Source organism: Equus quagga, chromosome 13 (genome assembly GCF_021613505.1).
Source record: "Equus quagga isolate Etosha38 chromosome 13, UCLA_HA_Equagga_1.0, whole genome shotgun sequence".
Classification (NCBI taxonomy): Eukaryota; Metazoa; Chordata; class Mammalia; order Perissodactyla; family Equidae; genus Equus; species Equus quagga.
This window is the reverse complement of record NC_060279.1, coordinates 81,031,254-81,058,322: the sequence shown is the minus strand read 5'-3', so window position 1 is coordinate 81,058,322 and position 27,069 is coordinate 81,031,254. Positions and strand designations below refer to the sequence as shown.

Below are 27,069 nucleotides of genomic sequence, written 5' to 3'. Positions count from 1 at the left end.
CCCTCCTTCTTCTACCCTGGGCGTGAGGAGCAGCCAGCCCCGCCCCCACAGTTCCGGTTCTGCCCGTCCCACGGCCCCCACCAACCGACTCTGACCCACCCCTCCACTTCCGGCCCGCCTACCCTCCCACGCCTTCCCCTTCGCCAACTTCCGGCTCTCCCCACGCGTGGTCGCCCTCGTGGCGGGGCACGACCCTCTCCTGGACCGCTTCGCCGCCCACGCACTGCTGGAGCCCCGCGGCGCGGCGTGCCCCACCCGAGGCCTCCTCCTGCCCGGCTGGACCGCCGAGGGACGCCGGCGAGGGCCCTCTCCTGCCTGCCCTGGCTTCGCCTGGCACCCCGAGCTAGCCAGCCAAGATGGCCGCCGCCTGGGAGCGGTCGGGCGCGGTGCAGGGGTGTCTGGGAGTTGTAGTCCCGGCGGGCGCGCTGACGCACTTCGCGGCGGGCCGACGGGCGCCATTGTGCGCCGCGCGCGGGGTGAGTGCGGCGCGAAACCTGCGCCTGTCGGGGGCCTTGCGGGCCGATCGGGAGCCGCCGCGCGGGACGCGCCCAGCCTCAGGCCCTTCCCCGCCAAGCGCAGGAGAGGGGCCGGCGTCGCCTGCCGTCCTCCTGCAGCAGAGCTGGAAGGGGCGGCGTGGTCGGGGCCGAGGGGCCGAGGGCGGGCAGCTCCCTGCGGGCGTGGTGGGCGTGACGGCCAACCCCGCCTGCTTGCGGACGGGGCGGGGTCCACCCCTTTAAGGGGGGAGGGGCGAGGGCGGACTCAGCTGGGCCCTGGGAGCGGCTGTGGGTGTCCGGGAGCAGGTGGAGTCGGCCCCTCAGGGTGTTTTCGGAGGCGGGGGAGGACGTGTCGTTTCCCGTTGGGGGTCGCTTGGGGGCACAGGGGGCCCTCCACGTAGCCCTCACGCCCCTCATTCCCTCGTTCGACCTTCTCAGGACCGTCCGCTCCCACGAGGCACGTCGAGGAAGAGGAAGGGATGGCCTCCGGGCTTCCGACGGCCTGGTTCTGTGTGAGTAGAGGCTTCCTGGAGTTCCTGAGTCTACCGCGGCCCTGGGGGCGGGGTGGCCGGAGGGCAGTGGGACGCCACCCTCCCTGAGATGCCCCAGGTCCCTCTGGGAGGAGGAGGAGGAGAGGAACTGGGTGGGTATGAGACTTTGCGGAGTGCAGGAACCGTGGGCTGCTTAGCTTCCCCAGGGAGTGGTTAGAGGTTAGAAGTCAGAGGACGGGGTTTCTAACTTATCCAGCATACTGGGAGGGGCGTCAGCGGAGGTCAGACTCAGAGTTAGATGTCAGCAGTTCCTTTGGCGTCAAAGCTAGGTGAGATCTGAGCTCAGTCGCCAGGAGAAAAAAAATGAGGATAGACTCTGGCCAGGTGAAGGAGTAGAAGCAGCACGGACGGTGGGTGGGGGCTGAGGCTGGGGTGCCAGGATTCAGCTCGGGGCACACGCGCTGATGCCTGTGTTGGAATCCCCAGGTTGATGAGTAAAGGAGAGGTTTTCAGAGAACGGAGGATCCTCTCTGTTCTCTCGTATTGTTTTCTTTACTGTGACCTGAATAGGGTCAAGTTCGGGTTTACTCGGTTTCGGACAAATGCAGGAACACACAAAGAGACAGCTGGAATGCTCTCAGGTCATCTTGTAGCCTGCCTTCACTACTCCAGCAGCCTCCCCCTCCTGTCAGTGTGGGTGACAACAGGCCCTGGCCTTAAGGAACTTGTGGGTTTTAGGAACCAGTGACCTTTGAAGATGTAACCCTGGGTTTTACTCCCGAGGAGTGGGGACTGCTGGACCTTGAAAAGAAGTCCTTGTACAGGCAGGTGATGCTGGAGAACTACAGGAACCTGGTCTCAGTGGGTAAGGCTGGTCTCCGTGTCAATAAAGATCTGTGCTTTGCAGCACCAATGTGGTGCCTCTGAAGTGTGTGTCTGCTTGGGCTCAGGCTGCAGGGATCAGAGTGCAAGTGTCAAGGCTGGGGCCTGAGGAAGAGGGATTTACTTTGTACCCGTAGGAACAAGGCTACTTCACGTCTGACTTTTGAAGCTTCACCTAATCCATCCCTCAGAGGCCTTGAATACCAGGGAGGTGGGTCTGTCAGGGATCTTTTCAGGTGCAGTAGTGGATGCTTAATTGTTTTTCTGACAAGAATTACAGAGGACGTGGTGTCAGTGTCCAGCAGCTCAGGAGTGTCACCAAAGATCCTGATCCCTTCCATTTCTCTGTGTTAGTGTGTGAACTAACCATTTCTAAGTTAGTAGCTGCATGGCTGTGGCACCAAACATCACGTCCCTGTTCAAGGCAGAAAGAAAGAAGGGGAGGGGCAGACCTGGCTACTTCTCTTTTCACACCTGTCACGCTCAGCAAGAAAAAGCCTCAAGGCTGGTAGCTGACAGACTTCCCTGTGTGTCTTGCTGGCCAGAACTGTGTCCCACTGCCACCCTTACTGGCAAGGGAGTCCAGGAAAGCAAGCAGCTGGCAAAGGGGATGAGCGGGGTTATCATCACTGCCCTAGACTAGAAGTTATGCCCTAGCGGGAGAATTCAGGGACTGCATGTGCCACAGCAGTTAAGCATTTTCTCCCGAACACAGACCCCCAAGCCCTGTCTCTTTTCCCTTGGGCAGAACATCAGCTTTCCAAGCCAGATGTGGTATCTCAGTTAGAGGAGGAGGAAGAGCTCTGGTCGGTGGAGAGAGGAATTCCTCAAGACACCTTTTCAGGTGAGAACCAGGCACACGGGAGTCCTGGCAGGGAATGGGCCGACTGCTTAGTCAGGGAGTGGTGTCTTAGAAAAGGTAGATGGGAGAAACCGTAGGTGGGGTGCTGTGGTGAGTAGCCGCAGACATGTGCAATCAAGCTGTGCATTTTCTTCTGGCCTCAGAGTCGGGTATACTGCTTGGTTGAATGTGAACTTGTTGCTGGTGGCAGGTGGGCAGGAGAGCCGCCCTCACTCTGCTCCACTCATTCTCTACTGCCCTCCCCTCCTGTAATGACCAGTAACTGGTGTGTTTCTGAGCAGTTTTCATGTATGTTTACATGTATGCATATGAATACACGTTTATGTTTTGGGGGCGTTATCATAGTCACTACAGACAGGCCTGCTTCATTCATTTTGACAGATGCAGTGTAATCCTCATCTGGTTTTTTCTTTTTGATGGACATTCACGTTGTTGCAAAAAACTTCTTTGCATACATTTTTTGCACATTTAACTTGGTTTTTTTGTAGGTAGGATTTCAGGAAATGGAACTTCAGAGGCAACCAAGATGTAAGCTAAAAATCTGATAGCAACAAATTATCATCTAAAATCCTTTAAAGTACACATAGCTGTTTAAGTACATGAGAGCTCCCTTTACCCTTCATCGCTAGCAATTTATAGTGGTCTTTTTAAGGTTTGCAGATTGATGGGAAAAGATAATGTGTTCAGTTTAGTTCACATTTCCATCATGAAGTTACACATATTTTCATAAGTTTGTGGACCATTTATATTTTTTCTTTTGTGAGTTCATATACTTTCCCATTTTTTTCCTGTTGGTCTTTTGTGTGTGTCGGGGGGGCTCTGTATTATTGATGTTAATGTTGCAAATACCTCAGGCCAACGTTTATTTTCTACCTTTAGTTTCCATGAAGAAGTTTTATGATTTCAGGCATTTTTTCCTTTCAAATCTGTCTTTATTTTTATTCTAGGTTTCTTATCATACATAGGCAGGTTGTACAAATACTCTCTTCTATTCCAGTATTCTTTTTTTGTTTAGCTGTTAGATTTATCTGGAGTTTCCTAGTGTATGTGGTGTGAGGCACAAGTGTTTTTTTTTTTTTTGGTGGAGGGGTTTGCTGAGGAAGATTCACCCTGAGCTAACATCTGTGCCAGTCTTCCTGTATTTTGTATGTGGGTCGCCACCACAGCATGGCCACCGACAAGCGATGTACATCTGCACCTGGGAACCAAACCTTGGCAGCTAAAGCAGAGTGCACTGAACTTAATCACTAGATAACAGGGCTGGCCCCAGGGGCAAAAGTTCTTTCAACACCATTTCTGACTGGGTTCTTCTGCTTATTGGAAACACCATCTTTACCATGGACTAAATTCTCATCATTAGCATGTGCAGGCCTTCTTCCTTGCCCCTTTTGCTCCCTTGATCTGTCTCCGAGTAAACATCATATTGCTGTACTTATTATAGTTTTATAACAAAATTGGATAAATAGTAGTTCCTCTCATTTAAAAGAAAATTCTTGGGACTGGCCCTGTGGCCAAGTGGTTAAGTTTGCATGCTCTGCTTTGGTGGCCCAGGGTTTTGCCCCTTCAGATCCTGGGTGCGGACATGGCACTGCTCATCAGGCCATGCGGAGGTGGCATCCCACATGCCACAACTAAAAAAATATATACAACTATGTACCAGGGGGCTTTGGGGAGAAAAAAAGGAAAACTAAAATCTTAAAAAAAAAAAAATTATTAGTTGTCCTCAACCACCTAGTTTGCCAGATGAACACTTATATCAGCCTGTTAGGGTTCGTTGAGAAAATCCTGTAGAATGTATATTACACTTGATTGGATTTAGAAGTTCCTTGATGCCGAATTGGTCTGTCTTGTCAAGTTTTGGCTTAAGTGTACAAAGAAGGGTCTGCTCACCTCACTGCGCTGTGTCAGGCCTTCCAAGGACTGTCGGCCTTTACGTTGCTGTTATCTGCTCAGGTTAATCTTCCTTTGGATTCTTGCGTAGTTCCTGATGAACCGGTCATGCTGCTGAGTTCTCTTATTATTTGTAATATTTTTGTTAGATTTTCATTAATTTTCTCTAGTACAAAGTCATTTTACCAGCAAGTATAAAGGAAGAGGCATTTGTGTTAATACTTTTTTACTTTTTTTTTCCTCCCCAAAGCCTCAGTATATAGTGTATCCTAGTTGTCTTTCTAGTTCTATGCAGGATGCCACCACAGCATGGTTTGATGAGCAGTGTGTAGGTCTGCGCCCGAGATCCAAACTGGTGAACCCCGGACTGCTAAAGCAGAACGGGCAAACTTAACCACTACACCACTAGGCCGGCCCCATTTTTACTTCTTTTGCACAATCACATAATTAATTCATCACAGTTGGTACTTCTGAAATACTGTGAAGCCGAAAGTGTGAAGAGTGAGTGTCCGGTCTCTGAATGGGCAACCGTTTGGGTTTTGACAAGCACACTGTTGGATTCTGCTTTCATTTAAAACAGTTTTTACCTGGATAAAGAAATAGTCATCCAGCCCTTCCTAATACATGAAAATCAGTAATTTTCCCTCCAGGGCCTTCCAAAGTGACCATACGGATTTCCTCCTTTGAACAGTTAACACAGTGACATAACAAACAGGGAAGCACCCTGGGTGTAATCTGCTGCTGGTGTCCGTTGACTGACTTTTTAGGACAAAAGCATCAATATTGATGAATTAGGTCCGGGAGGTGGTTTTCTTTGTCAGCTTTTGTATCAGAGTGCACTGGCTTTGTAAAGAAAACTCTGGATGCTCTCCCCTTTATTCTCCGTGCTCTAATGCAAGTGACACTGGAGCTACCCGCTCCTGGCAATATTCAGCTGTGAAATCTGGGCCTGGCCCCAATCTTTGGTGATGACCTTCTGTTTTCCACAAGAGAGACTGGAGTCTCTGCGATTCTTCCTCCCCTGTTTCTGGACTCTGTTTCAGCTTGATGGCTCAGCATTAATGTTTTCTGTTTCTCTTTCCATATTCAGTCATTCCTTTCATTCACTACATTGAAAACCCGTTCTAACCATTAGCACCAGTCGCTAAACTGTACCTCCTCTGGGAGGACCCCAGCAGCACAGGCAGTTTGCATCTGTTCACTGTGGTTTCTGTTCCCTTTGGTGGCTCCCTTGATCCAGCCTCTTAATGTTCCCTCCCATCTTTGTGACTCTGTCAGGTCTGTCTCTCGTCCTCCCTGGAGTTTAAGTCCTACGTCCTGTGTGGGCAAACCTCCCAGCCATGCACTTCTGGATGATCCAGTAGTTCCTTGAATCTAGCTGCCATGGGAGGTGTTGGGCACCTGTGGTTCTGCACATCTCAGGAGAGTTGGCTTGACAGGTGACAGGAGATTCTGGTGGGGTGCAGGGAGGCTTGTCAGGTCACCCTTGCAGGCTAGGCCTGAGAGGATAAGTGCCTGGCTCATCTCCGCTCTGTCAGAGTCCTTTATGTGATGTCTTCCCTCCCCTGCCTCCCTCCTTTCACTCACAAATACTTGTGGAAGGCCTTTTGTGTCCCCTGCAGTATACTAAACACTTAGATAGTAAGCCAAAGACCCAACATAATCCCTGCCATTGTGGACGTCGTAGCCTAATAGATGATCGCCTTCTACAGACAGGTTACACAGATGTAATTGTGTGAGCACTGAGAAAGAAGAGCATGATGTAAAGCAGGGAGCAATGGGGAGTTAGTCTAGAGAGGTGGTCAGGGGACACTGCAGGTGAAGAGTTGAGCTGATCTCTGAAGAAAAAGAAGCTGCAGCCCTGTAAGAGTGGCAGTGAGGAGAGCTTCCAGGCCTGGACAGAGATGCTGTTTGGGGAGACCATGAGAATGGAACAAGCTCAGAATATTCAGGGAAAGCTGCCCAGTGAGCTGGGAGGAGGAAACAGGTGTGCTGACATGCAAGTTAAGTTTGGCAGAGCACACAGGGCCTCCACTGTGAGGGGAGTTTGATTCTCATTGAGCAGGTGTGTGGCGTGGCTGTTCACGGCTCCCTCTGGGTGCTTGTGAAGAAAGCTGTGGTAGGGCACAGAAGGAAACAGGCAGGGGGCCGTGGTAGTATCTCGGGAAGAGATGGTGTTAGCTGGCCTAAGAGTAGCTAGCATGGGTTTCTCCCCATCCAGTGGGGAGATTCATCACCCCATCCCCAGGTGGATTTAGTTTGACTAGGTGAGTAATTGACCAAGCGGGCAAGGGTAAGCAAACCACCTGGAATCCCTCATAGGTGAAGGCTTCAAGGGATTTCCTGCAACTATTCTTTGTAATGTAGGTATCAATATCTCATTTTAAAAATACAGTAAAAGAGGAGCCGGTCCAGTGGCGCAGCGGTTAAGTTCGCACGTTCCGCTTCTCTGTGGCCTGGGGTTCGCCGGTTTGGATCCTGGGTGTGGACATGACACCGCTTGGCAAAAGCCATGCTGTGGTAGGCGTCCCACATATAAAGTAGAGGAAGATGGGCACGGATGTTAGCTAGCTCAGGGCCAGTCTTCCTCAGCCAAAAGAGGAGGATTGGCAGTAGTTAGCTCAGGGCTAATCTTCCTTAAAAAAAAAAAAATACAATAAAGGAGAAAACTATTACTCCTGAGTTTTTGGCCTTAGTCAATGATATGGGGAAACCTGGTAAAGGCACAGACTCTTGAAGGGTGGAAATAGAGGTTTTGTGTTTACTTTTTAAGTTGAAATAATTTAAACAGTTACATGAATAGTACAGACAACTTCCTAGTAGCTTTCACTTAGACTCAGGAGTGTTTGGAACTGTCTCATGTATTCACTGGTTCTGTTAGTGACATATGAATGGAGCGGGGACTTAGACATCCAAATAGAGGTTTGTAAAGCTGGTGAATGCACTTGTCAGGACCTCAGGAGGAGGTCCAGGCTGTGCATAAAACCATGGGACTCATAGGTGTTTGGAATGGCTGTATTGTCCAATGGGACAACCATCTGCTGCAGTGGCCTCTTCCTCCCACACTGGTGTGGCTGTGCCTCTCCTTAATGCAGAGAACTAGGATGGAATGGAAAGCTAGGCCTTTCTGATGCAAATCAGTTTGCATGCCTCTCCAGCTTTCCATGATAGCAAAAATGGCAGCATAGGCATTGGCTAAAGTAGGTCAGATGGCATTTGTCTTCAAGAAGGCATTGATTTGGAAAGATGCTTTGAAGGAATGTGGAGGAATATTTGATGGCACTCAGCCATCCCTCTGTTCTTGTTTTGTTTTGTTTTGTTTTTTAAGATTTTATTTTTCCTTTTTCTCCCCAAAGCCCCCTGGTACACAGTTGTGTATTTTTAGTTGTGGGTCCTTCTAGTTTTGGCACGTGGGATGCCGCCCCAGCGTGGCCCACTGAGTGGTGCCATGTCCATGCCGCCCAGGATTCTAACCATTGAAACCCCTGGCCGCCAAAGCGGAGCGCGCAAACTTAACCACTTGGCCGCGGGGCCTGCCCCTGTTCTTTCAAGAAAGTATTCCCACGTGTGGTTTTGGTGGAAAACTTGAGACATAGGGGCCAGCCTCGTGGCATAGCAGTTAAGTTAGCACGCTCCACTTTGGCAGCCCAGGGTCCATGGCTTCAGATCCTGGGCACAGACCTGCACACTGCTCATCAAGTCATGCTGTGGCAGTGTCCACATATAAAATAGAGGAAGACTGGCACAGATGTTGGCTCCAGGACAATCTTCCTCAAGCGAAAAAGAGGAAAATTGGCAACAGTTGTTAGCTCAGGGCCAATCTTCCTCACCAAAAATTTTTTAAAAACTCACAAAACCTTGAGACATAATCTTCGTTTAATCATTAGGAAAGCAATGGAGTGGGCACTATTTTGAAGGTCATGATTGTAGGAAAGCCTGCAGGACATTTAACTTTTTCAGCTGGTCAAGAAATTAAGCAGGAGATGAGCCCTACAAATATGAATGTGGCAACTCTCAAATTAGTACAAACATCAATAGAAAAAATATACAAGGAGATCATTTTGTTGGGAAGAGAAGGAAATCCTTCTCTGGATTTCCTTTGTGTAGCCTGAGAGGATTCACATGGGCATTAAATGTGGGGTACATAGGAAATTAGTTGTTTTTACAGAGGATAATTCATTCAAGAACAAGATTGAATAAATTAGTGTAAGAAAGCCTGTTTTCAGCCCTGCTCAACCTTCTTTAACTGAGAAGGCTCACATGGGAGACTAAAGTGCAGAGACCCTGAGTGGAGGAAGTCCTTTTCATGAGTTTTTTGACATGAGAACTCAAATAGAGAAGAAATCTCAGAAATATGATCATAGCAGGAGAGGCTTCTGGCCAGATTCTGTTTTACTTGAGAGAGTTCGTACTGGACAAAAAAAAAATTCCAGTTTGATTGAATTTGGAAAAGTTCTTATACCCAATAATTACATCTGTGAACTCTGAAACCATGGGAATGTGATTGCTGTGGAAAAGGTTGCATATGTAGCTCTCTTACTCAGCCCTAGAAGTCGTACTGGAGAGGGCCTGAGAGTGTAATCAGTGTTAGGAAGGCTTCAGGAGTCACAGAACCCACTGGCAAGAAGCCCTTCAGTAGGAGTCCTCATTGTGTTCAGCATCAGAGGACTCATATGAGAGCAGACTCTCAATGTAATCTGTGCAGGCAAATTATTAGCCTTAGCTCTCACCTTATTTGACAGAAGAACAACAATAAAATTCACACTGGAAAGAACCACATTGAATAATAAAAATGAAATGTCTTACCCTATTTTTATACCAGGTAAGTCATACAGAAGGCAAACTCCATAAAACTTTGATCTCCTAAGTACATAAATGTAGTAAAACAGGTCCTGTCTTTGCTAACTTGTTCTGTTATCTGATCTGAACATCTAGAACAAATATTAAATAACATGAGTGAGAGCAGGCGTCCTTATTTCAGTTTCCCATATATATCCCCAGTTGCTAAGACAATGTGTGAATCTCTAGCTCAGGAAACTGTTGGGTAAATAAATGCTTGAAGAAATTGCAAGAAACAAGAGGGCATCTTCAAAGAGGAGAGTTCGAAGACGAGGCCGGCTTTGAGACAAGAGGGTGGGTAAAGGATGATGAGAACTCTTGAGAGAAAGGGCTACGAAGAACTTTGAGAGGCTCACATCTTTGGGGACGGGGTCAAGAGTATAGAATCTTGAGTGACTATCAAACATGTTTTGGCAGGAATCCAGCCTAGCAGAGTGTTCACATATTGTGTGATCTGTATTCAAGAATACTTTATGTTCTCTGTCACCTTCCACATAGATGCTCTCTAGGACTCATGTAATCTTGATCTCTTATCCGGGAACTGCTCTCTGGCAACCAGATGTAGTTCCTGGGGTAATTTCAAGGCCTGAAATGCCTTAACTGTTAATTGAATAAGAAGGAAAACAAATGAACTAAGCATTTGACTCAGATATTTTTTTGGGGAAAAAAATACCACCGAAAGTTCTAAGGAAAGAGGAAAAATTAAAAGATAAAAGCAGGAACAAATCAATCAGAAATGTAGGAGAAAAAAAAGAATCCAAGAGCTTATTTCTGGATAGACAAAATGCAAAACCAACTTTGATTAAACAGGAATAAGTAAAAGGCAAGCTAAAAACTTGTTCAGGGGAAAAAACTCTTTACAGATACTCAGCAACACATGTAGTTGTTTTCATCACAGTACTTGGCACAACTGTTGCAAAGGGTGAGCCAGCTCTACATGCTGATAGGAAACAATCTCCAAGATACATATGTGTGTGTTTCTTAAATATATTATCTTTTAATGTATCTTAACATATATAAAGATATATAGCTGCACATAATATTGAGGTCTATTTTTTTCCTTAAAAATAGACATACACACACAAATATGAATGTGTGTCGACTGGTTATCACTGGGAGAATGTAGAAACTGATAGGCTGTGATTGTCTCCTGAGAAGGAAGCTGGGTGGGAGAGTGAGTTTCCACTTTAAAGGTGCTGCCCATACCTACGCTCCTAAAATGGAAACAGCTATCGCCTGTCTGCTGTGTCACCAGTTCCTGACACAGCACAGGTGCTCAGTAATTATTTGCTGAGTGTAGGAATGAAGAAACAAGATGGAAAGATTTCTGGCAAAGTATAAAGTTGTCAGAATTGGTCCCAGGAGAAATGTTAAAATTAACTTTGGAAGAAAGTGGTCAGTTGCACTTCCTTACTGACCTAGGCAATGAGTATTTTCCAACTTCCTGTTAAAAGATACTTTCCATGGAACATGAGCAGTTCAATGACAGAACACAGGCTGACATGTTAACAGGTTCTGTCTGCAAAAGTATACATAGCATTGTTTTTACCAAAGCACAAAATGACAAAAATGTTAGAAAGGAGGAAATATTTGTAGTTCATAACAATTAACCACCTTTAAAAACAAAAAGGTAATTCTCTGAAATAGCTATAATAGAGTTTAGCAGTGTGACGAATTACAAAATAATACAGAAGCTAATAGCTTTGGCTTATACCAGGAATAACCAATTTAATACCAGATGGAGGAGAGATTTTGTTAATAATTTTTTGAAATAGTACCTAAGAATAAATTATTAAGGAATGAGCAGGCTTTATTTGGACAAAGTTGTAAGTAAGTGGGACATGGAAGACTTGAACAGTAGAAGCTTCAGTGTCTTTTGAGGGCTTACAAAGCCTAGAAGTGTATGAGGTCCCTTTCTTGACTCAAGTCCTACAGTCATGCCAGCCAGCAGCCTCTACAGAAGTGCTGGAGCCACTGTACCTGTGGGAGCAGGAGAGCAAACCTCTGACCTGGCTGGTCTGGGAAGAACCAGGTGGGATGTAAACCAGGTGTCCTCTTATCCCGTGGCTGCAGTCCCACCCACTGCTCTGGCTCCCAAGGTGAAGATGGGAACTTTGTAGCACAGCAGTCCTCCCATAATTTACAGATTGGACACTATTACAAGGCTAGTGAGATTTCCTGGAATTTGACAGACGTATGGTAAAATCCAGACAGAAGGCTAAAATGCCCAAAAGTCCCGGTGAAGGAAATTCCTTTACCAAGTCACTTAGAAGCTGTGTTGAGTCAACAACTACTGCTTGAGCATCTGCCAAAATGCCAAGTATGTTACAGGGTCGGGTCCCAGTGACAAACAGGGTCTCGAGGCCCGACTGTGGGCCTACATTCATCCCGGAGCTGCCGCAAGCTCATGTCTCTAAATTTAAACCAACTAACATATACTTAGCACTTCACCTCCTCAATCACACTGGCCATCTTTCAAATGTTCATTGGTCACCTGCAGCTAATGGCCACTGTGTTGGAAAGTGCAGACCTAGAACATTTCCTCCAACAAAAAGTTCCAATGGGCAGTACTGCTCTAGAGAAGGTGGAGAGGTGATCATAAGTGAATTAACCGGATACTTTGAGGTGGCAATCACTGCTGGGAAGAAAAATGAAACCATGGGATATGCTGGGGGAGTGGAGAGGTGTGAGTGTTCAGTACTAGTTAGAACCAGGCAGGAAGACAGCTCCAAGGAGGTGACATCCAAGCTAAGAGCTGGGTGGCAATGGGGAGCCAGGTGAAGATGGGAAAGACTTGCAGGCAGGGCTGTGGCAAGTGCGGAGACCTTTGGACAAGACATTTGCGGGGGCACCTTTGATGAAAAGTAAGACGGTGGCTGTGGGAAGCCCCCTTTGGTGTAAAGGGCGTAAAAGAACAGGGTTTGGATTCCAGCTGCTTCGTTGCCCAGTGTGTGGCCTTGGGCAGGGCTCCTAGCCTCTTCCAACAATTTCCTTTCTGTAAAAGTTGGACTCTGTCACTTACTGGGACTGTGGTGGTGTAAAGCCCAGGTCCTGGAGGGCCATCATGAAACAGTAGTTACTCTTATTGATTCGAAGACTCACTAATGTAAGGATGATGATCAGTGCCTTTGGCAGATCCTCCTTTGGGCCTGGCTTTGGGGGCTCTGATGCACAAAACCCAGTTGGCAGCCTCAGCAGTCCAGTTGGGGAAACATACTTAGAAGGTGATGCAACAAGGTGCCCAGGAGAGCTGAGGAATGAATGATAGGGAGAGGAGAAAGGGTGGGGAGCTAGGGGCATTCTGGACAAGGAGGGAAAGGCACAGGGATGAGGGGAGCTTGAGGTAAGCACTCCTCTTGATCCTGGGCATCGTTAGTATATTTGTGAACTGGTAGCCCTAGTATACCTGGTTAGTCAGTCAGCATTCACTAGGAAACAGCACTGAGGGAGAGAGCTTACCCTGGAAGGGAAGCTGCAGAGAGACAGAAAGAACACGAGAGAAGAAAACAGCAGCTCCCATCAGCCTTTACTACACACCGTACCTGGCATTGGGTACCTGACCACTTAGGGTGGGAGAACTGAGGCCCAGATGGGTTAAGCCCCTTGGCCACAGGCTCAGTGAATTTGTGTAACAACCCACTAGATAGACAGGGAGTTGCAGGTGAGAGAACTGAATTGTCCAAATTCCCCCAGGGGTCATTCAGCTGGTGAGTTGAAAGCCAGTACCTGGGGTACAGTTCCACCCCTGCCAGCTAGTAAACTTAAGAACTTTCATTTTCTCTGTGAAGTGGGGCAAATAATATTTCCTGGAGCAGACAGCAGTAAGGATTACCTTAGAGGGCTTGGGGAATGGTCCAAGGGATGAGAGATTGAGAACTGAGGTGCCTAGAATGACTTACCCATCAGCTTCCAGGCTTGTGGCCTAGCACATACTGCATGGCACTCAGTAGGTGCTTTATGGTAACTGTGCAGAACCTGTGTTGGCCTGAAGGGCTGCTACAGCAGGGAGAGCTGCACTGGGGATCCACTGGGCTCTCAGCACCATAAAGACTGGCAGAGTTTCTGACACGCAAACCCACATAGGCTCTACAGCTTAAACAGTTAACATTTTTGAGTGAGTATTCAATGCAAGATTTTGAGAAAGCACCCTGATGCCCCACAGATAAGAGGAGGAACAAAATACATGATCAAGATTAAAGGGGAAATAAGTAAATTAGAAATGGATTGGGGATGGGGGTGTGGAGTAGAATAAAAAGAAACCAACATTTTCTTAAGGGAGAAAGCACTAAATAAAAATCCCTCTGAACCAAGGAGTACAGAACAAAGATAGAAATTAGAAAGCTATGAAGCAATCTGGAGAATGAAAATTGCTTTTAAGTGTCATGCATGATTACTGCTCAGAATGTTGCCTGTGGCCTAGCACAGGGCCCTAGGGAGTCGTCCAGCCGCCCCCCCCCCCCCCCCCCCCCCCCCCATATTGGGGCACTCCTCAGGCTAGTGCTGCTGGGACTCCGGTGAATTCCTATCCCTGGCTTCTCCAGTTATCCTCAGAGGGAAACTTCAAGCCCTAAGAGCTTTAACTGAAAGGAAAAATAGGGGCCAGCCTGGTGGCATAGTGGTTAAGTTCCACAGGCTCTGCTTCAGCGCCGGTTTGCAGGCCTGGATTTCGGGCGCGGACCCTACTCCGTTCGTCAGCCGTGCCGTTGCGTCGACCCGCATATAAAGTAGAGGAAGACTGTCACACATATTAGCTCAGGGTGAATCTTCAACAGAAAAACAGGGGGCCCGCCCAGTGGGGTAGCGGTTAAATTCACGCGCTCTGCTTCGTGGGCCCGGGGTTCGCAGGTTCGGTTCCGGGTGTGGACCTACACACCACTCATCAGGCCACTCTGTGGCATGCGTCCCACATAACATGGAGGAGGATGGGCACGGAGGTTAGCTCAGGACCAGTTTTCCTCAAAAAAAAAGGGGGGGGGGGGAATGGGCTGGCTCCAAATGGGGGGTGGGGGGGGAGGGATAAAGCCCCCAGAGTCCTAGGGAAGAGGCGGGGACTCAAATGCCTAACGTAAGCCCAGTGTGTGATAGGGAGTAGCCGGTGAGGCGAGGGAAGAGCGAGCCCCCAAATGAAACTACTCCAGAAGTCCATCTCGGGCAAGAGGTGGGAAACGAGACCAAATGCCTCTGATGATTCTTATCCAAAAAAAAAAAACCACACCTTAAACACAGGGAGGGAGCGGCTGGCGGCGGCCCGGGACCTGCTTGGCAACCCCGGGGCGGGTGGGGCTCCCGACCGGCCGGCTCGCTCCTCGGGCGGTGCCCGTTAGTCAGACCCGAAGAGCGTAAACAGGAAGCCGCAGGCAAGCGCGGCCTGTGTCCGGGACAGGGCGCCCACAGGGACCGGGACGCGGAGGGATTCGGAGCGCGGGGCGAAGCGGCCTGGGGGCCGGACGCTCGCCCCGACCCTGCGGCGGCCGAAGGGGAGCCCTGCCGCTCGGGCCGGTGTGTGCGGAGGCTCCCGGCACGCATACGCGTCACGGGGGTCGGGGGAGGGGACGAGAGCCCAACCGCTCGCCGGGCGGACCCATCCCTCAAGGTGACGGCGCCGGAAGTCTGCACCGCGGAGGCTCCCGGGAGTTGTAGTGCGCGGGCGCGTGTCGCACGTCTGGGCGCGGCCGGAAGTCGCGGCCGTGGGGAGGTGGCGGGCGGTGCCCGTCGCGCCACCGGAGAAGGGGCGGAGGCGGGTAATCGCGGCCCGTCCTTTTCCTTCCGCGCCGGCTGCCTTGTGATGATAAACTTAATTTTCTTTTCCCGCTCATTGTCTCTGTTGATTCCCGTCCTGGGGGACAATAAGAACCCTCGTGCCGTTGACCTTCCCGCCCTGAGCTGACAGCCTGGCCGAGCCTCCTCTGTTGTGTGCGGGACGCTTCCGCAGCGTGGCTGGCGGTGCAGCAAGGCCGCGCCCAGATCCGAACCCGCGACCCCTGCCGCAGAGGCGGAGCGCGGAACCTTAACCGCTCATCCGCCGCCGGGCTCTCTTTCCTTTATTCTTAAACGCAGCTGCAGTTGCTCCACGCTAGTCATTTCCTGCTCCGCTCCTTTTAAGTTAGTGTGACAGAAACTTTCCTGTTGTCATTCTCTCACTAAAACTGATGTAATTTTTAACGCTTACGGGGGAGTCTTTGACCATTTTCTCGAGCCGTGTCTTAATACGACCTGTGTTTTCCAGTTTTGCTCCATCCTATGCCACACTGCTCAGGAAGCGCGTGTTGAGGACAAGCAAGCAGAGGCTGTTTACTCAGAGGCTGCATAGCAAGGGGCTCAGCCCCCATCGCTGTGTCCAGTAGAGGCTGTAAGGCAGGCAGGGAACGGGAATGTTTATGCGAAAAAAGAACGTTGGAGGTTATTGACTTGGCCAAAAAGAGAAACCGGCAGTGATTGACCGAGTCCTGCCCGTCTGGGCTTGTTGTCACCGAGGCTGTGGGTTGCAGTTCTGTTCTGTGTGGTCTGGTCCTTGTCTCTCAATATTCTTTCCCTCGTGCTTCTACGTCCGTCTTGTGTCCGGATAGCTCCCTGGCCGTGAGTGGGTTAACCTGCTGAGAGTCCCTGGGCACCCTCTGCTGAGGCCTTGCTTCGTGCGCTAAGTTCCTTCCCGGGTAGAGTTTTGCTAACCCCTTATGCTCACAACAGCGAGGATGAAAGTGCAGGTTTACCTTGATGTCAGCCGTGGCGTTTCTGTTTTTATAAAACATCGTGAATCTAGTTGGAAGTAAATCATAATCCATGGTTATTTATGCTTTTTCTATTTTTTTTTATTTAAAAAAATTTTTAAAGAGAACATGATTTGTTTTTTAAAGATTGGCCCCTGAGCTAACATCTGTTGGCAGTCTTCTTTTCTTCTTCTCCCCAAAGCCCCCCAGTACATAGTTGTATATTCTAGCTGTAGTTCCTTCTGGTTGTGCTGTATTTATTTTTCTGAAGTCTCTAAGTCATTTAGAATTAGCGTCTCTTTTCAGAGTCTGGAGAGCTTGCTTGTTTTCTGTCGCTTTGAGCGCCCTCCTTAGCACTTCAGGGCGATCCCGGAGCTCTGCTCAGCAGATGCTGCTGTGGACTCTGTGCCAGGACCCAGAGCCCTGCCCTTTCCAAACAGCCTGGTTCTTGGCTCCCATGGAGACAGGATCAGGTACTATTCCCCTCACGGCTGCAGGCATCTACAGCATCACACGGTCTCTGCATCCCTCTTTTCTCTTTGCTCTAATTTTTTATTTTTCTGTATTGAGATGTAATTTACATACCATAAAGTTCACCCTTTGAAAGTGCACAATTCAGTGGTTCTTACTATATTCACAAGGATGTACAACCATCACTACAATCTAATCTCAGAAGATTTTAATCACCCCAGAAGAGAAACCCTGTATCCATTAGCCATCAGCCCCCAAACCCCTCTATTCCCCCATTTCCTAGAAACCACTAATTTATTTTCTGTCTGTCTATATTTGTCTATTTCGGATGTTTCCTATAAATGGAGTCATACGATATGTGGTCTTTTCTGTCTGCCTTCTTTCACTTAGCATGATGTTGTCAAGGTTCGTACATGCCATAGTGTGTATCACTATATGTCTTTTTATTGCCAGATAATATTCCATTGCATAGATAGACCACATTTTGTTTATCCATTCATCATTTGATGGATATTTAAGTTGTTTTCCCTTTTTGGCTATGATGAATAATGCTGCTATGAACATTCTTGTACAAGTTTTTGTGTTGACATATGTTTTAGTTCTCTTGGATATATACCTAGGAGTAGAACTCTTAGGTCAGAGTATAACTCTATGTTTAGCTTTGTGAGGAGCTGCCAGACTGTTTTGCAAAGTGGTGCAGCATCCTGTGTTCCCACCAGCAGTGCATGAGGGTGCCAGTTTTTCCACATCCTCACTGACAGTTGTCACCATCCGTCTTTGGTAACAGCCACCCTCGTGAGTATGAAGTGGTATCTCACTGTGGCTTGAATTTGCATTTCCCTGGTGGCTCATGCTGTGGCACATGTTTCCAGGTGCTTGTTGCCATCTGTCTTGTTCTGCTTTGACTTCCAGAGTGTCCTGAGGCTCAGTTGGACCCTCAGTTGGATCTTCTTCCTGCTGGGAATCCCCTGATGAAGATTGAGGTCGTCGAAGTCCTCACACTGAACCAGGAGCTCGCTTGTCCCCGGAATGCCCAGATCCAAGCCCTCTATGCTGAAGAGGAGGGCCTGAGTGCAGACGTCCTCAGGGAGCCCACTCAACAGCCAGGCGAGCATCCAACTGACCCCGAGGCTGCTCGCCAGAGGTTCCGGGCATTCCGCTTTGAGGAGGTAGCAGGGCCCCGAGAGGCCCTGACCCAGCTGCGTGAGCTGTGCCGCCAGTGGCTGCAGCCTGAGGCGCACTCCAAGGAGCAGATGCTGGAGCTGCTGGTGCTGGAGCAGTTCCTAGGCGCCTTGCCTGGGAAGCTCCAGATGTGGGTGGAGTCACAGCACCCAGACAACTGCCAGGAGGCAGTGGCCCTGGTGGAAGATGTGACCTGGATATCTGGGGAGGAAGGTGAGTGCAGGGGAAGGGTGAGGAGAAGGGCACTCCTGCAGGCACCTTTGAGGATCAGGGGATCAGGGGAGAAGAACTCCAGGCTTCTGGTGCCGGAGTCCTGCTCTGGCTGAGTCCAGGTTCTTGAGGGAGGGACGGAGTCGGCGCAGGGAGGGAAGAGACGTGAGACTTGGGTTGGTGTAATCAAGTCCAGCTTTACTGTGCACAAGTGTCGTTTTTATATTTTTCAGGATTAGTACAGAAATAGCTCTATAGATATTCTCAGAGAGATAAGGAAGTAAAAAACGAGCACAAGAATATTTATTAGCATTCTGTTCTACAGAGCATAAGGTTAATGATCGTCTTCTCCGCAATTAACTATTGTTTGTTGTCTCTAAGCTAAAAGAGATAGGTACCTTGACATCTGTTGTAATTCATGGTAAAGTTAAATCAAAGAGAGAACGTCCAGGCCTCTGGACAGGACAGCATTCTGTTTACGTCCTGGGGGAGCCATCCCTGCCTGATGGTTAATGGGAACAAAAGGCAACTCCAGGGTATCTTATCCCCAGGGCTATTTGCATTCTCAGCGGGTAGTTAAACATTTTTACATTCCCGCGCCCCTTAGGGGGTGAAAGCATTCCTTTGTCTTTCAGGAGGAAGGGCTAATAGTCCCTTGAGCACACTGCCCGGAGAAAATATTTTGTTAGTAAGGTAAGGGGCTGAAAAGCTAAGCTAAACTATGTATCTTCAAGAATAAAAAGCAGAAACAAGTATAGTCATAACCTTGATAGAAAGCATGCATGCATTTCAGAAAATATCAGGGGTGTCAGCCAGCCATTCTTCACCGAGGGGCGTCCCTGCACCCCCCGGCCCTTCTCAGCCCAGACCCTGTCAGACGGCTGTATAGGCGTCGGTAACACGGCTCCCGGCATTCCGGGGGGTAGGGAAGGGGTCGTGTGCACTCCGTCATCTGCCTCCCTGGCGTGTTCCCGAGTCAGAGCTTTAGGTGCTTTCTTGCTGATGTACGTACTCTTGCCCCTCATCTTGGGACCCATTTGTGGAGTGGAAGGTCTCAGGCCCCACCTGAGAGCTACTGAAACCTTCCGGTGGGGCCTGGCACTGCATCCTTTAATAAGCCCTCTACAGGTTTCTGACAGGTAAAGTGCTGCGTTTTCCTCCCTTTGGGATCCGTGCCGCACACGAGCCAATAGAAGAGCTGATTTCAGTGACACAGGGATGTTCCCAGAGTGTCTTCTATTCTCACGTGCTCAAGGGGGCTGACGATAACATGGTGACCAAGACAGATAGGACCAGGGGACTCACGAGCTCAGCCGGCCTCCGGTCAAGTAGGAAAGACGAGAATTTGACAGGTGAACGTGCATGTGACAGTGGTGGGGCCAAGAGGCGCTTGGGGTGCAGCCAGGGTGCCATAGCTGACCCATGACTTGGAGTGGAGGTCGGAGGCGGCAGGAAGGATGTGCCCAGCAGGAGGAGCGTCACCTGTGAGGCCCAGGATGCGAGCAATCACAGTATGTTCAGAAACCCGAGAGAAATTGGGTAGGTCTGTGGTAGAAGGGGCAGAGGCATAGCTAGCAGGATCTCCGGTGGGATTTTCCTGTTGTCCTAAACCGGTGGAACCAGTCCCTGAGTTCTCAGGGCAGGTGGCACCATCTGAGCGAGCTTTAAAGATTCCCCGCGCCGCAGCTTGTTGGAGGGGGGATGGAGAACAAGGCAAGCCAAGAAACGGTTGGGCCACCAGAGCTGTTGCCATGCCCGGTGGGAGGTGTGTTGGCTTGGGCAGGAGTGATGGTGGTGGCGGGCTGGGGAGAGTGCGCGTATGGGACGTATTTAGGAGTGAGACTCCACGAGACCTCACTTCTGTGGGGCTAAGTTCCATAGACCACACTTTGCTCTCTGCTTCCCACACATGCGATGGCTTCCAGCGTCTGGTGGGTCCCTGGAAGATGTTTCTTGAGCAAACAGATGATTGACTGATTGACTTTTGTGATGGAGGGGGAGGAGAGGAATCAGGGTGGACAGTGGGATTCAGAGAACAGGGCTCCCTGGAGGAGCAGGTGTGGGAGGGAGTGGGTGGGCAGGAGTGTGAGTCATCTCTCATATGCACTGAGTCTGGGGTGCTGTTGTTAGCGGGACAGTGGCCTCCAAAGGTGTCCATGTCCTAATCCCTTGAACCTGTGAACATGTTACCTCAAAAGGGACTCTGCAGATAGGATTGAGTTAAGGATCTCAAGATGGGGGGATTGTCTTGGATTATTCGGGAGGGCCCAGTGTCATCACGGGTCCTTATGAGAGGCAGGCAATGGGGTCAGAGTCAGGAGACCTGAGGACAGGAGCAGGGGGGATGCAAGGAAAGGGCCATGAGCCAAGTGTTTTAGGCAGCCTCTAGAAACTGGACAAAGCAAGGACTATATTCTCCCCTGGAGCCTCGGAAAGGAATGCAGCCCTGCCCACATCTTGATTTTAGCCCAGTGACACTTGTGTCAGACTTCTCATCTTCTTAATCATAAGATAGCAAATCTGTGTTATGTTGAGCCCCTGTTGTGGCAATTTGTTAGAGCAGTAATAGGAAACCAATACAGCTGCCAAGGTGGCAGTTGTGAGCTCATGAGATGAAAGTCAGCAAGTCTGTCCTGCGTTTACACCTTGGGGGTGACTGAAATTGGTCAGGATTGCAGAGGATGCTGGGGAGAAGCCTTCCAGAAAACCCTGCATTTGTGGGCAGCGAGTTAATTGGGACTCTTGGGTGTGACTGCCACACCACCTTGCACAGGATGGCCCAAGGGAGAAGGAGAATTTATTGAAGAAGTCCCAGGGTGAGCTAGCTTTAGGCGTGGCTGGACTCAAGGGCTCCAGTAGTGTCCTCAGGACTCATCCTCTCTCCTGTATCTCCTATATCCCTCCTATGCTTGTGCTGGTCTCTGTGGGCTTCACTTACAGGCAGGCTGTCTCTATGTGGAGTCTCCCTGCCAGTGGAATTTCTCTTTCCTAAATGTTCCAACAAAAGCTTCTTTGGCTCTCATTGGCTGGCTGTGGCTTCCGTGTTCACCCCTGATGCTGTCATTGTGGCCAGGAGAAGCAGTAGCCTGGTGGCCAGCCTGGGTCACAGAGCATGTCCCGCTTGATAGTGGAGGTGGAGTCATCAGTATAGAAGCCTGTGGACCGTGTGGGGACACAGGAAAGCTGGCTGTGAAGGCGCTGTGGTTGAGAGGGGCCATAAAATCAGACAGAGTGTTTGCTAAGGTGGGGGGAATTTGGTAAATTCACATCAAGATGGGTGTGTGTTGGGAGAGTGGGTCCAGCTCTGGGGATGAGGGGAAGTCACACCCTCCATATAGCAGGAGTTGAGGGGAACGGGGTCGGGGACTCAGAGGCCAGAAATGGGGTCTTGGTTTCTGAGGAAGAAGTGTGAGGCCAGTTGCTGAGGTGAGTGTGGAGATGCGGCAGGTTCCTCAGAGGAGGGACTGGTCTGGAGCAGTCCTTGGAGAGGAAGGGAGGGGACCAGGGGTCTCAGCAGTGGGGAACACCGGTGCACTGTGATCGTGTGGGTTGATGCATCCTGGGCTATCCAGGTTGGGAGCTTTGGGCCCCGGCGGTGAGGAAGAGCGAGTAGGGAGCTGAGCTGGTGAGAAGAAGGAACAATCACAGGATAAGATGTGGCTGCGGTGGCCCCGCGTCCCCAGACACAGAGATGTAGGCAGAACCTGCTCCCCCCTGGGGGGGCAGCTGGCTCCACACTGGCTGATCCCTGTGCTGCTGTCTCCCCCAGTGCTGCCCAGCCAGGACCCCACCTGCTCTCTGGAGACCACAGCTCAGCAGGAGGAGGAGCAGGAGGCTGTGGCTGCCCGGCCAGCAAAAGCGCTGCCTGAGGTGAGTGGGGAGGGTCACCCTCTTCTCTGGTCACAGCATCCCCCGTGAGGTGGGCCCACACCGAGGCCTCCCACGGGCCAGGCCTTTCAGTTTCTGAGGGTGAAGCACAGGCCTGTCCTCCAGCCCCCCTGGTGTTACTGGAGACCAAGAAAGGGCACAGTGACTGGGAGTCAAGACATCTGGAGGCAAGAGGGAGGGACCAAGTGTTTACAGACTCATGGGAGGCAGGATAGCCTCAGGCAGGGGCCCCAGCCACATCTGGATCCCACATCTGGATCCCAATTAGAACCAGAGAGCTCTCATCCTTCAGAAATGCAGATTTAGGTGTTTGTGACTAAAACAAAGTCTGGGATTTGCTTGAAAATGACCCAGAGCTGGGACATGAATGAAACAGGACTGGCCCAACTGTTGAGGCTCAGAGTGTGACCAAGCGGTGGCATGTGTGTCGGGGGGGGGGGGGGGGGGGGGGGGGGTTGGTGAGGGCTGTTTCTGCTGTGAGTGGCTGAGGCTCAGTTTATTGGCTCTCATGTAACGAGTGGTCTGGGGTAGGCTGCAGGCAAGGCTGTGTTCAGGGGCTCCCAGATGATGGAGGAACCTCTCTCCAATGCCAGTCTCATGGGTCTGCTTTCTCCTGGTCCTTTTCAAGCAGGCTTTGCCCTTGTGGGCAAAATGCCTCCCAGATCCAGGGAGAGGGCCGGGAGGAGGCCTCTTCGTCCTAGAGTCCTGGTCGCCTCCTCAGAAAGGACTGACCACAGGGCAGCCTGGGTGACTGCTCCACACTTAGGGACTGGTTCTGCCACATGGGGAGGGCCTGTCCTGGAAGACGTGAGTCTGCCCCGGGTGGGGCAGTCTCCTGTGGAAAGTTGTAGGAAGGTGGGCTGGACACAGCTGGGGAGGGCAGAGGCAGTTTGCTGTGGCACTTCTAGCTCCTAGCAAAGTAGGCGCTCTGCCCCCAGCCTGGCCCCAGACTCTGGTTTCGTGAGAAAGGACCCACTGCACCTCTTAGGGGCCCCAAGTCAGCGTTTCTAGGCAAACCCCAAAGCAGGGACATCCTCAACACAGCAGGCTCCGTCGGAACGTCTCGGCCAGCCTTTCTTCTGTCCCCATGAATGATTCCCTGACCCTCCTGCTGAGGAGACACAAGTGTGTGACATTGCAGGAGCCAGTGACCTTCCTGGATGTGGCTGTAGACTTCAGCAGGGAAGAATGGGGGCTACTGGACCCAACGCAGAGGACCGAGTACCACGATGTGATGCTAGAGACCTTCGGACACCTGGTCTCCGTGGGTGAGGCTGCGCTCCTGCTGGCCGCTCCTCCCTTCTGGGACTCTGATGCTTCAGGGACCCTGAGTCAGGGCTTGTCCTTTCTCTGGGCCAGTGCAAGGACTGAGCATGCCCTCGAGAGTCCTTGCACCATCCAGGGCCTTTAACTGACAGTGTGGACCTGGAGGGGTGGGCGTTGTATGGGCAGAGGCAACCTCAGGTCTAGCAAAGGACTAATTTGCCATCCACCTTGAGGGTGTATGAGAGAAGATGAACTCAGACAGCCAGGAAAACTCTCCCAGCCCTCGCCCATCCCTCCATCACCAAGCTCCATTTTGCCCCCTTGCCCACCCCTCCATCATGAAGCTTCATGTTCCCCCTCAATCACCAAGCTCCATATTCCCCTCTTTGCTGCTTCACTGCTTTTTTTAAGATTTTACTTTGTCCTTTTTCTCCACAAAGTGCCCCCAGTACATAGTTGTATATTTTTAGTTGTGCGTCCCTCTAGTTGTGGCATGTGGGACGCTGCCTCAGCATGGCTTGATAAGCAGTGCCGTGTCTGCGCCCAGGATCCGAACCGGCAGAACCCTGAGCTGCTGAAGCAGAGCGTGCAAATTTAACCACTCGGCCACGGGGCCAGCCCCACGCTTCACTGCTTTTCACGGTCTCTCTCCCCAGCTTTCATGACTGTACTTGGAAAAAAAAATCCCCCGAATTTGAATACTTAGTTATGTCATACTGTCAACCCAATTTAACACTTTCTCTCCACTGTATCCACACCCTCTGGTTTCTTTCAGGGTGGGAGACTACGCTGGAAAATAAACAGTTAACTCCAAACTCTGACACTCCTGAGGAAGAACCAGCCCATGACCTGAAAGTGGAAGAATTCTCAAAGGATGACGCCTGGTCCTCTACCTCAGAGGACATCTTGCAGGGTGGGGCCCCGGAAGTCTTGGACGCAGGATTGAAACACAGGGGGCTTACTCAGGAAAAAACCCTTCCCCAGAAGCAGCTCTGCGAACGCCCCAGATCCCAGGCAAACGTGGGTCTTGACACAAGCCGCAGTTCACCCCAGAAGACTCTTCCTAGAAAACGCTTGCGCAAGCGTAGCTCACGGGTTAAAAAGATGATGCCTAATCCACGTGTGAAAACTCATCAGAAGAAAGGAGAAAATGCCGGGGAGAGCGGTGGCTGTGGGAGAGCCTTCAGCCGGAGTGCTCAGCAGATCACATTTACGAGGATTCGCAAGGGGAGCCAGGTGTGCCGGTGCAGTGAATGTGGCAAAACGTTCCGGAACCCGAGATACTTTTCTGTGCATAAGAAGATCCACACGGGGGAGAAGCCCTACGTGTGTCAGGACTGCGGGAAAGCGTTCGTTCAGAGCTCCTCCCTCACGCAGCACCAGAGAGTTCACACTGGAGAGAGACCATTTGAGTGTCGAGAGTGTGGGAGGACCTTCAATGACCGCTCAGCCATCTCCCAGCACCTGCGGACTCACACCGGAGCCAAGCCCTATCAGTGTCAGGACTGCGGAAAAGCCTTCCGCCAGAGCTCCCATCTCATCAGGCATCAGAGGACTCACACTGGGGAGCGCCCCTACACGTGTACCAAGTGCGGGAGGGCCTTCTCCCAGAGCTCGCATCTCATCGGGCATCAGAAAACCCACAGTGGGGTGAAATGCAAGAAGAAACAGCCCAGCTCCTAGCCCTCCAGCCAGCACTTTTCAACCCAATCCTGCAGTTGTAACATGAGCAGGCCTGGGTGGGATTCAGAACTGAAGTGAAAAACATTGAGTGATGATGTTCTCAAGACCAAAGGGCAACCCTGGAGACTGCCCTGGACATGAGTAAATAGGAAAACTGGGGAGGAGTTGTTGCCAGTGAATATAACAGTTGGAAAAACAGATTAGTTTTTCACTCAGTTGATTTGCTGTTGTAATTTGTTAAATTTGATCATTGAAAGTGATATTAGTGAAACCTTAAAATTCTTATTATAATGTAAGTTTAAAGAGCCAGGTACCAAAAAGTCGGTGCACTGATATTATATTTGTGGTAAAGTATTTATGTGTTTGGGCAAGGACTAAAAGAGAACATGGATAAATAAACTATATTTCTGTGGTAGAATCTGCGTGTGTGTTTTCCCACCTGTTTAATTAAATATCTCTTCATTAATGATTTGTTATTTAAAATAAGCAATGTTAAGAAGAAAGGAAGGCGATGATCAGACCACTTCTAGCAGATTCCATGCAAGACTGCAGCCTCTCCAGCCCAAGATTCCAAGTGAGTCAGGATGCACAGGTTGTTCATTCTGTAGGGCATCATCGAGATACCGTTGGGAGCAGGGAATGGGAACCTTCAGGAACCACTGGAGGCCTAGAGGGCTGGAAACCCCAGGCCAGCATGGGACCTTCCTGTGGCTGTTCATTTGCTTCAGATTTCCACTTTTCCTCAAGGACTCCTCCGAGGGAGGGACCTATGCTGGCCAGGTGCCCATCACCAACTTAAGCAACAAGACTGGCAGTACTAAGCCATGTATTTGATGCCCACATTTCACATGAGATGACAGATTAAAATTCTTTCTCCAGGTCACAGCCTGTAGCCTGAAACCCACTCCATCTCTAGCTTCTTGACTCCACCTTTGCTCTCTTGAGTGCTACCTAATATTTCAAAACATTTTCTAAAACTCTTCGGCCTCTTCCATGCCCTTGGGGTCGTGTTGAGCAGAGTGAGGTGCAGTCCTGCCTTCTGCAGTGAAAGCAAGCACCTCACTCTTTTCCCTGCAGGGTGAGCAGCCTGGGAGACAGGACTAGAGATGCTGGAGGCCAGGTGCCTGGAGAAGATGAAGATGACACCGCAGCCCACTGCTCTTCATGCCTTGGGCGCCGGGCTCATGGCTGCTGTCTCACATTTAATTGTCTTTTCCACAGCCTGATAGTGCACATTCGCTTTGAGCAATGAGAACACTTGGGGTTGAACTTCCTTAGAGTCCCACTGCCCTCCTACTGCACAAGGTGGAGATCTTTCCAGGGAGAGAGCCGTTTTCCATGGAGAACAGCAGCTCCTTCTCCAAGTCCTGATGATGTAGAGATGTCCATTCGTGGGGAGTGGCACCTCCATGGTGCCCAGTGTCTGCTGGTGAGGGCCACAGAAATGTCCTCAAACAAGGTCACTTCCTCCTGAAATGTCACACACTGACTTGTTGCCAGAAGATGGTCCTCGGAGGAGGTGAACTGAGTGGTTTTCAATCTGTGACAGTTTCACATAGGGCTACGCGTGCCTCACCTTCCTGGAATTTGGCCGGGCTTGTAACTTCTTCGACCAGTAGTGCAAGCAGAAGTCACACCATGTGACTTCTGTGAGATGAGGTCATAGAGGATGCTGGGGGCTTCTGTTTCCTTGGTGACATGAGAAGCAGGGTTGTCAGCTGAAACTTCCACTGGGCTGCAGGATGTTGGCGGTGAGGAGAGTGACATCACCCCCTCAAAGCAGGGTGAATGGATAGGGTGGGCTTGCCTAGCAGCTCCCCCAGGGCCCCTGAGATCTGGGGTCACTTGCTGAAAAGTGAGCTTGTTGGCATGGTTATGTCTCACCAGCTTTGTTCAGGCGCCCGTGTGCAGGTGAGCAGAGATTTGGGCTTAAGTCGGAGTGGGATTTAAACTTAATTCACTGATTTTTTTTTTTTTGAGATTTTATTTTTCCTTTTTCTCTCCAAAGCCCCCCAGTACATAGTTGTATATTTTAGTTGTGGGTCCCTCTAGCTGTGGCATGTGGGACGCCGCCTCAGCATGGCCTGATGAGTGGTGCCATGTCTGCGCTCAGGATCCGAACCGGGAAAACCCTGGGCCGCTCAAGCGGAGCACGCAAACTTAACCACTTGGCCATGGGGCCGGCCCCAATTCGCTTGATTTTT

At 50.3% G+C, this 27,069-nt stretch overlaps 1 protein-coding gene across 7 annotated transcripts; it reads left to right on the top strand.

Annotated features, from left to right (window-relative positions):
- Positions 1 to 148: 148 nt before the first annotated feature.
- ZNF274 (zinc finger protein 274) lies at positions 149 to 25,287 on the top strand. Of its 7 annotated transcripts, none has more exons than XM_046680603.1 (8): positions 150 to 476; positions 933 to 1,006; positions 1,724 to 1,850; positions 2,616 to 2,711; positions 17,549 to 18,031; positions 21,798 to 21,898; positions 23,058 to 23,184; positions 23,958 to 25,287. In XM_046680603.1, the coding sequence occupies exons 2-8, from the start codon at positions 974 to 976 to the stop codon at positions 24,863 to 24,865; spliced, it is 1,875 nt and encodes a 624-aa protein (XP_046536559.1). In that variant the 5' UTR covers positions 150 to 476; positions 933 to 973; the 3' UTR covers positions 24,866 to 25,287. The 7 variants fall into 7 exon arrangements, with proteins under 7 accessions (XP_046536562.1, XP_046536559.1, XP_046536563.1 ...); XM_046680605.1 differs by lacking the exon at positions 150 to 476 and adding an exon at positions 490 to 680; XM_046680604.1 differs by lacking the exon at positions 150 to 476 and adding an exon at positions 490 to 800.
- Positions 25,288 to 27,069: the final 1,782 nt, after the last annotated feature.

What these genes read in the sequence shown, in the direction of transcription:
- ZNF274 (XM_046680603.1), top strand. Translation starts at nt 974, where the DNA reads ATGGCCTCCGGGCTTCCGACGGCCTGGTTCTGT. An exon ending in CAGGAACCTGGTCTCAGTGG is followed by an intron (nt 1,851 to 2,615) that starts GTAAGGCTGGTC and finishes TCCCTTGGGCAG; the next exon opens with AACATCAGCTTTCCAAGCCA. An exon ending in CAGCAAAAGCGCTGCCTGAG is followed by an intron (nt 21,899 to 23,057) that starts GTGAGTGGGGAG and finishes GTGACATTGCAG; the next exon opens with GAGCCAGTGACCTTCCTGGA.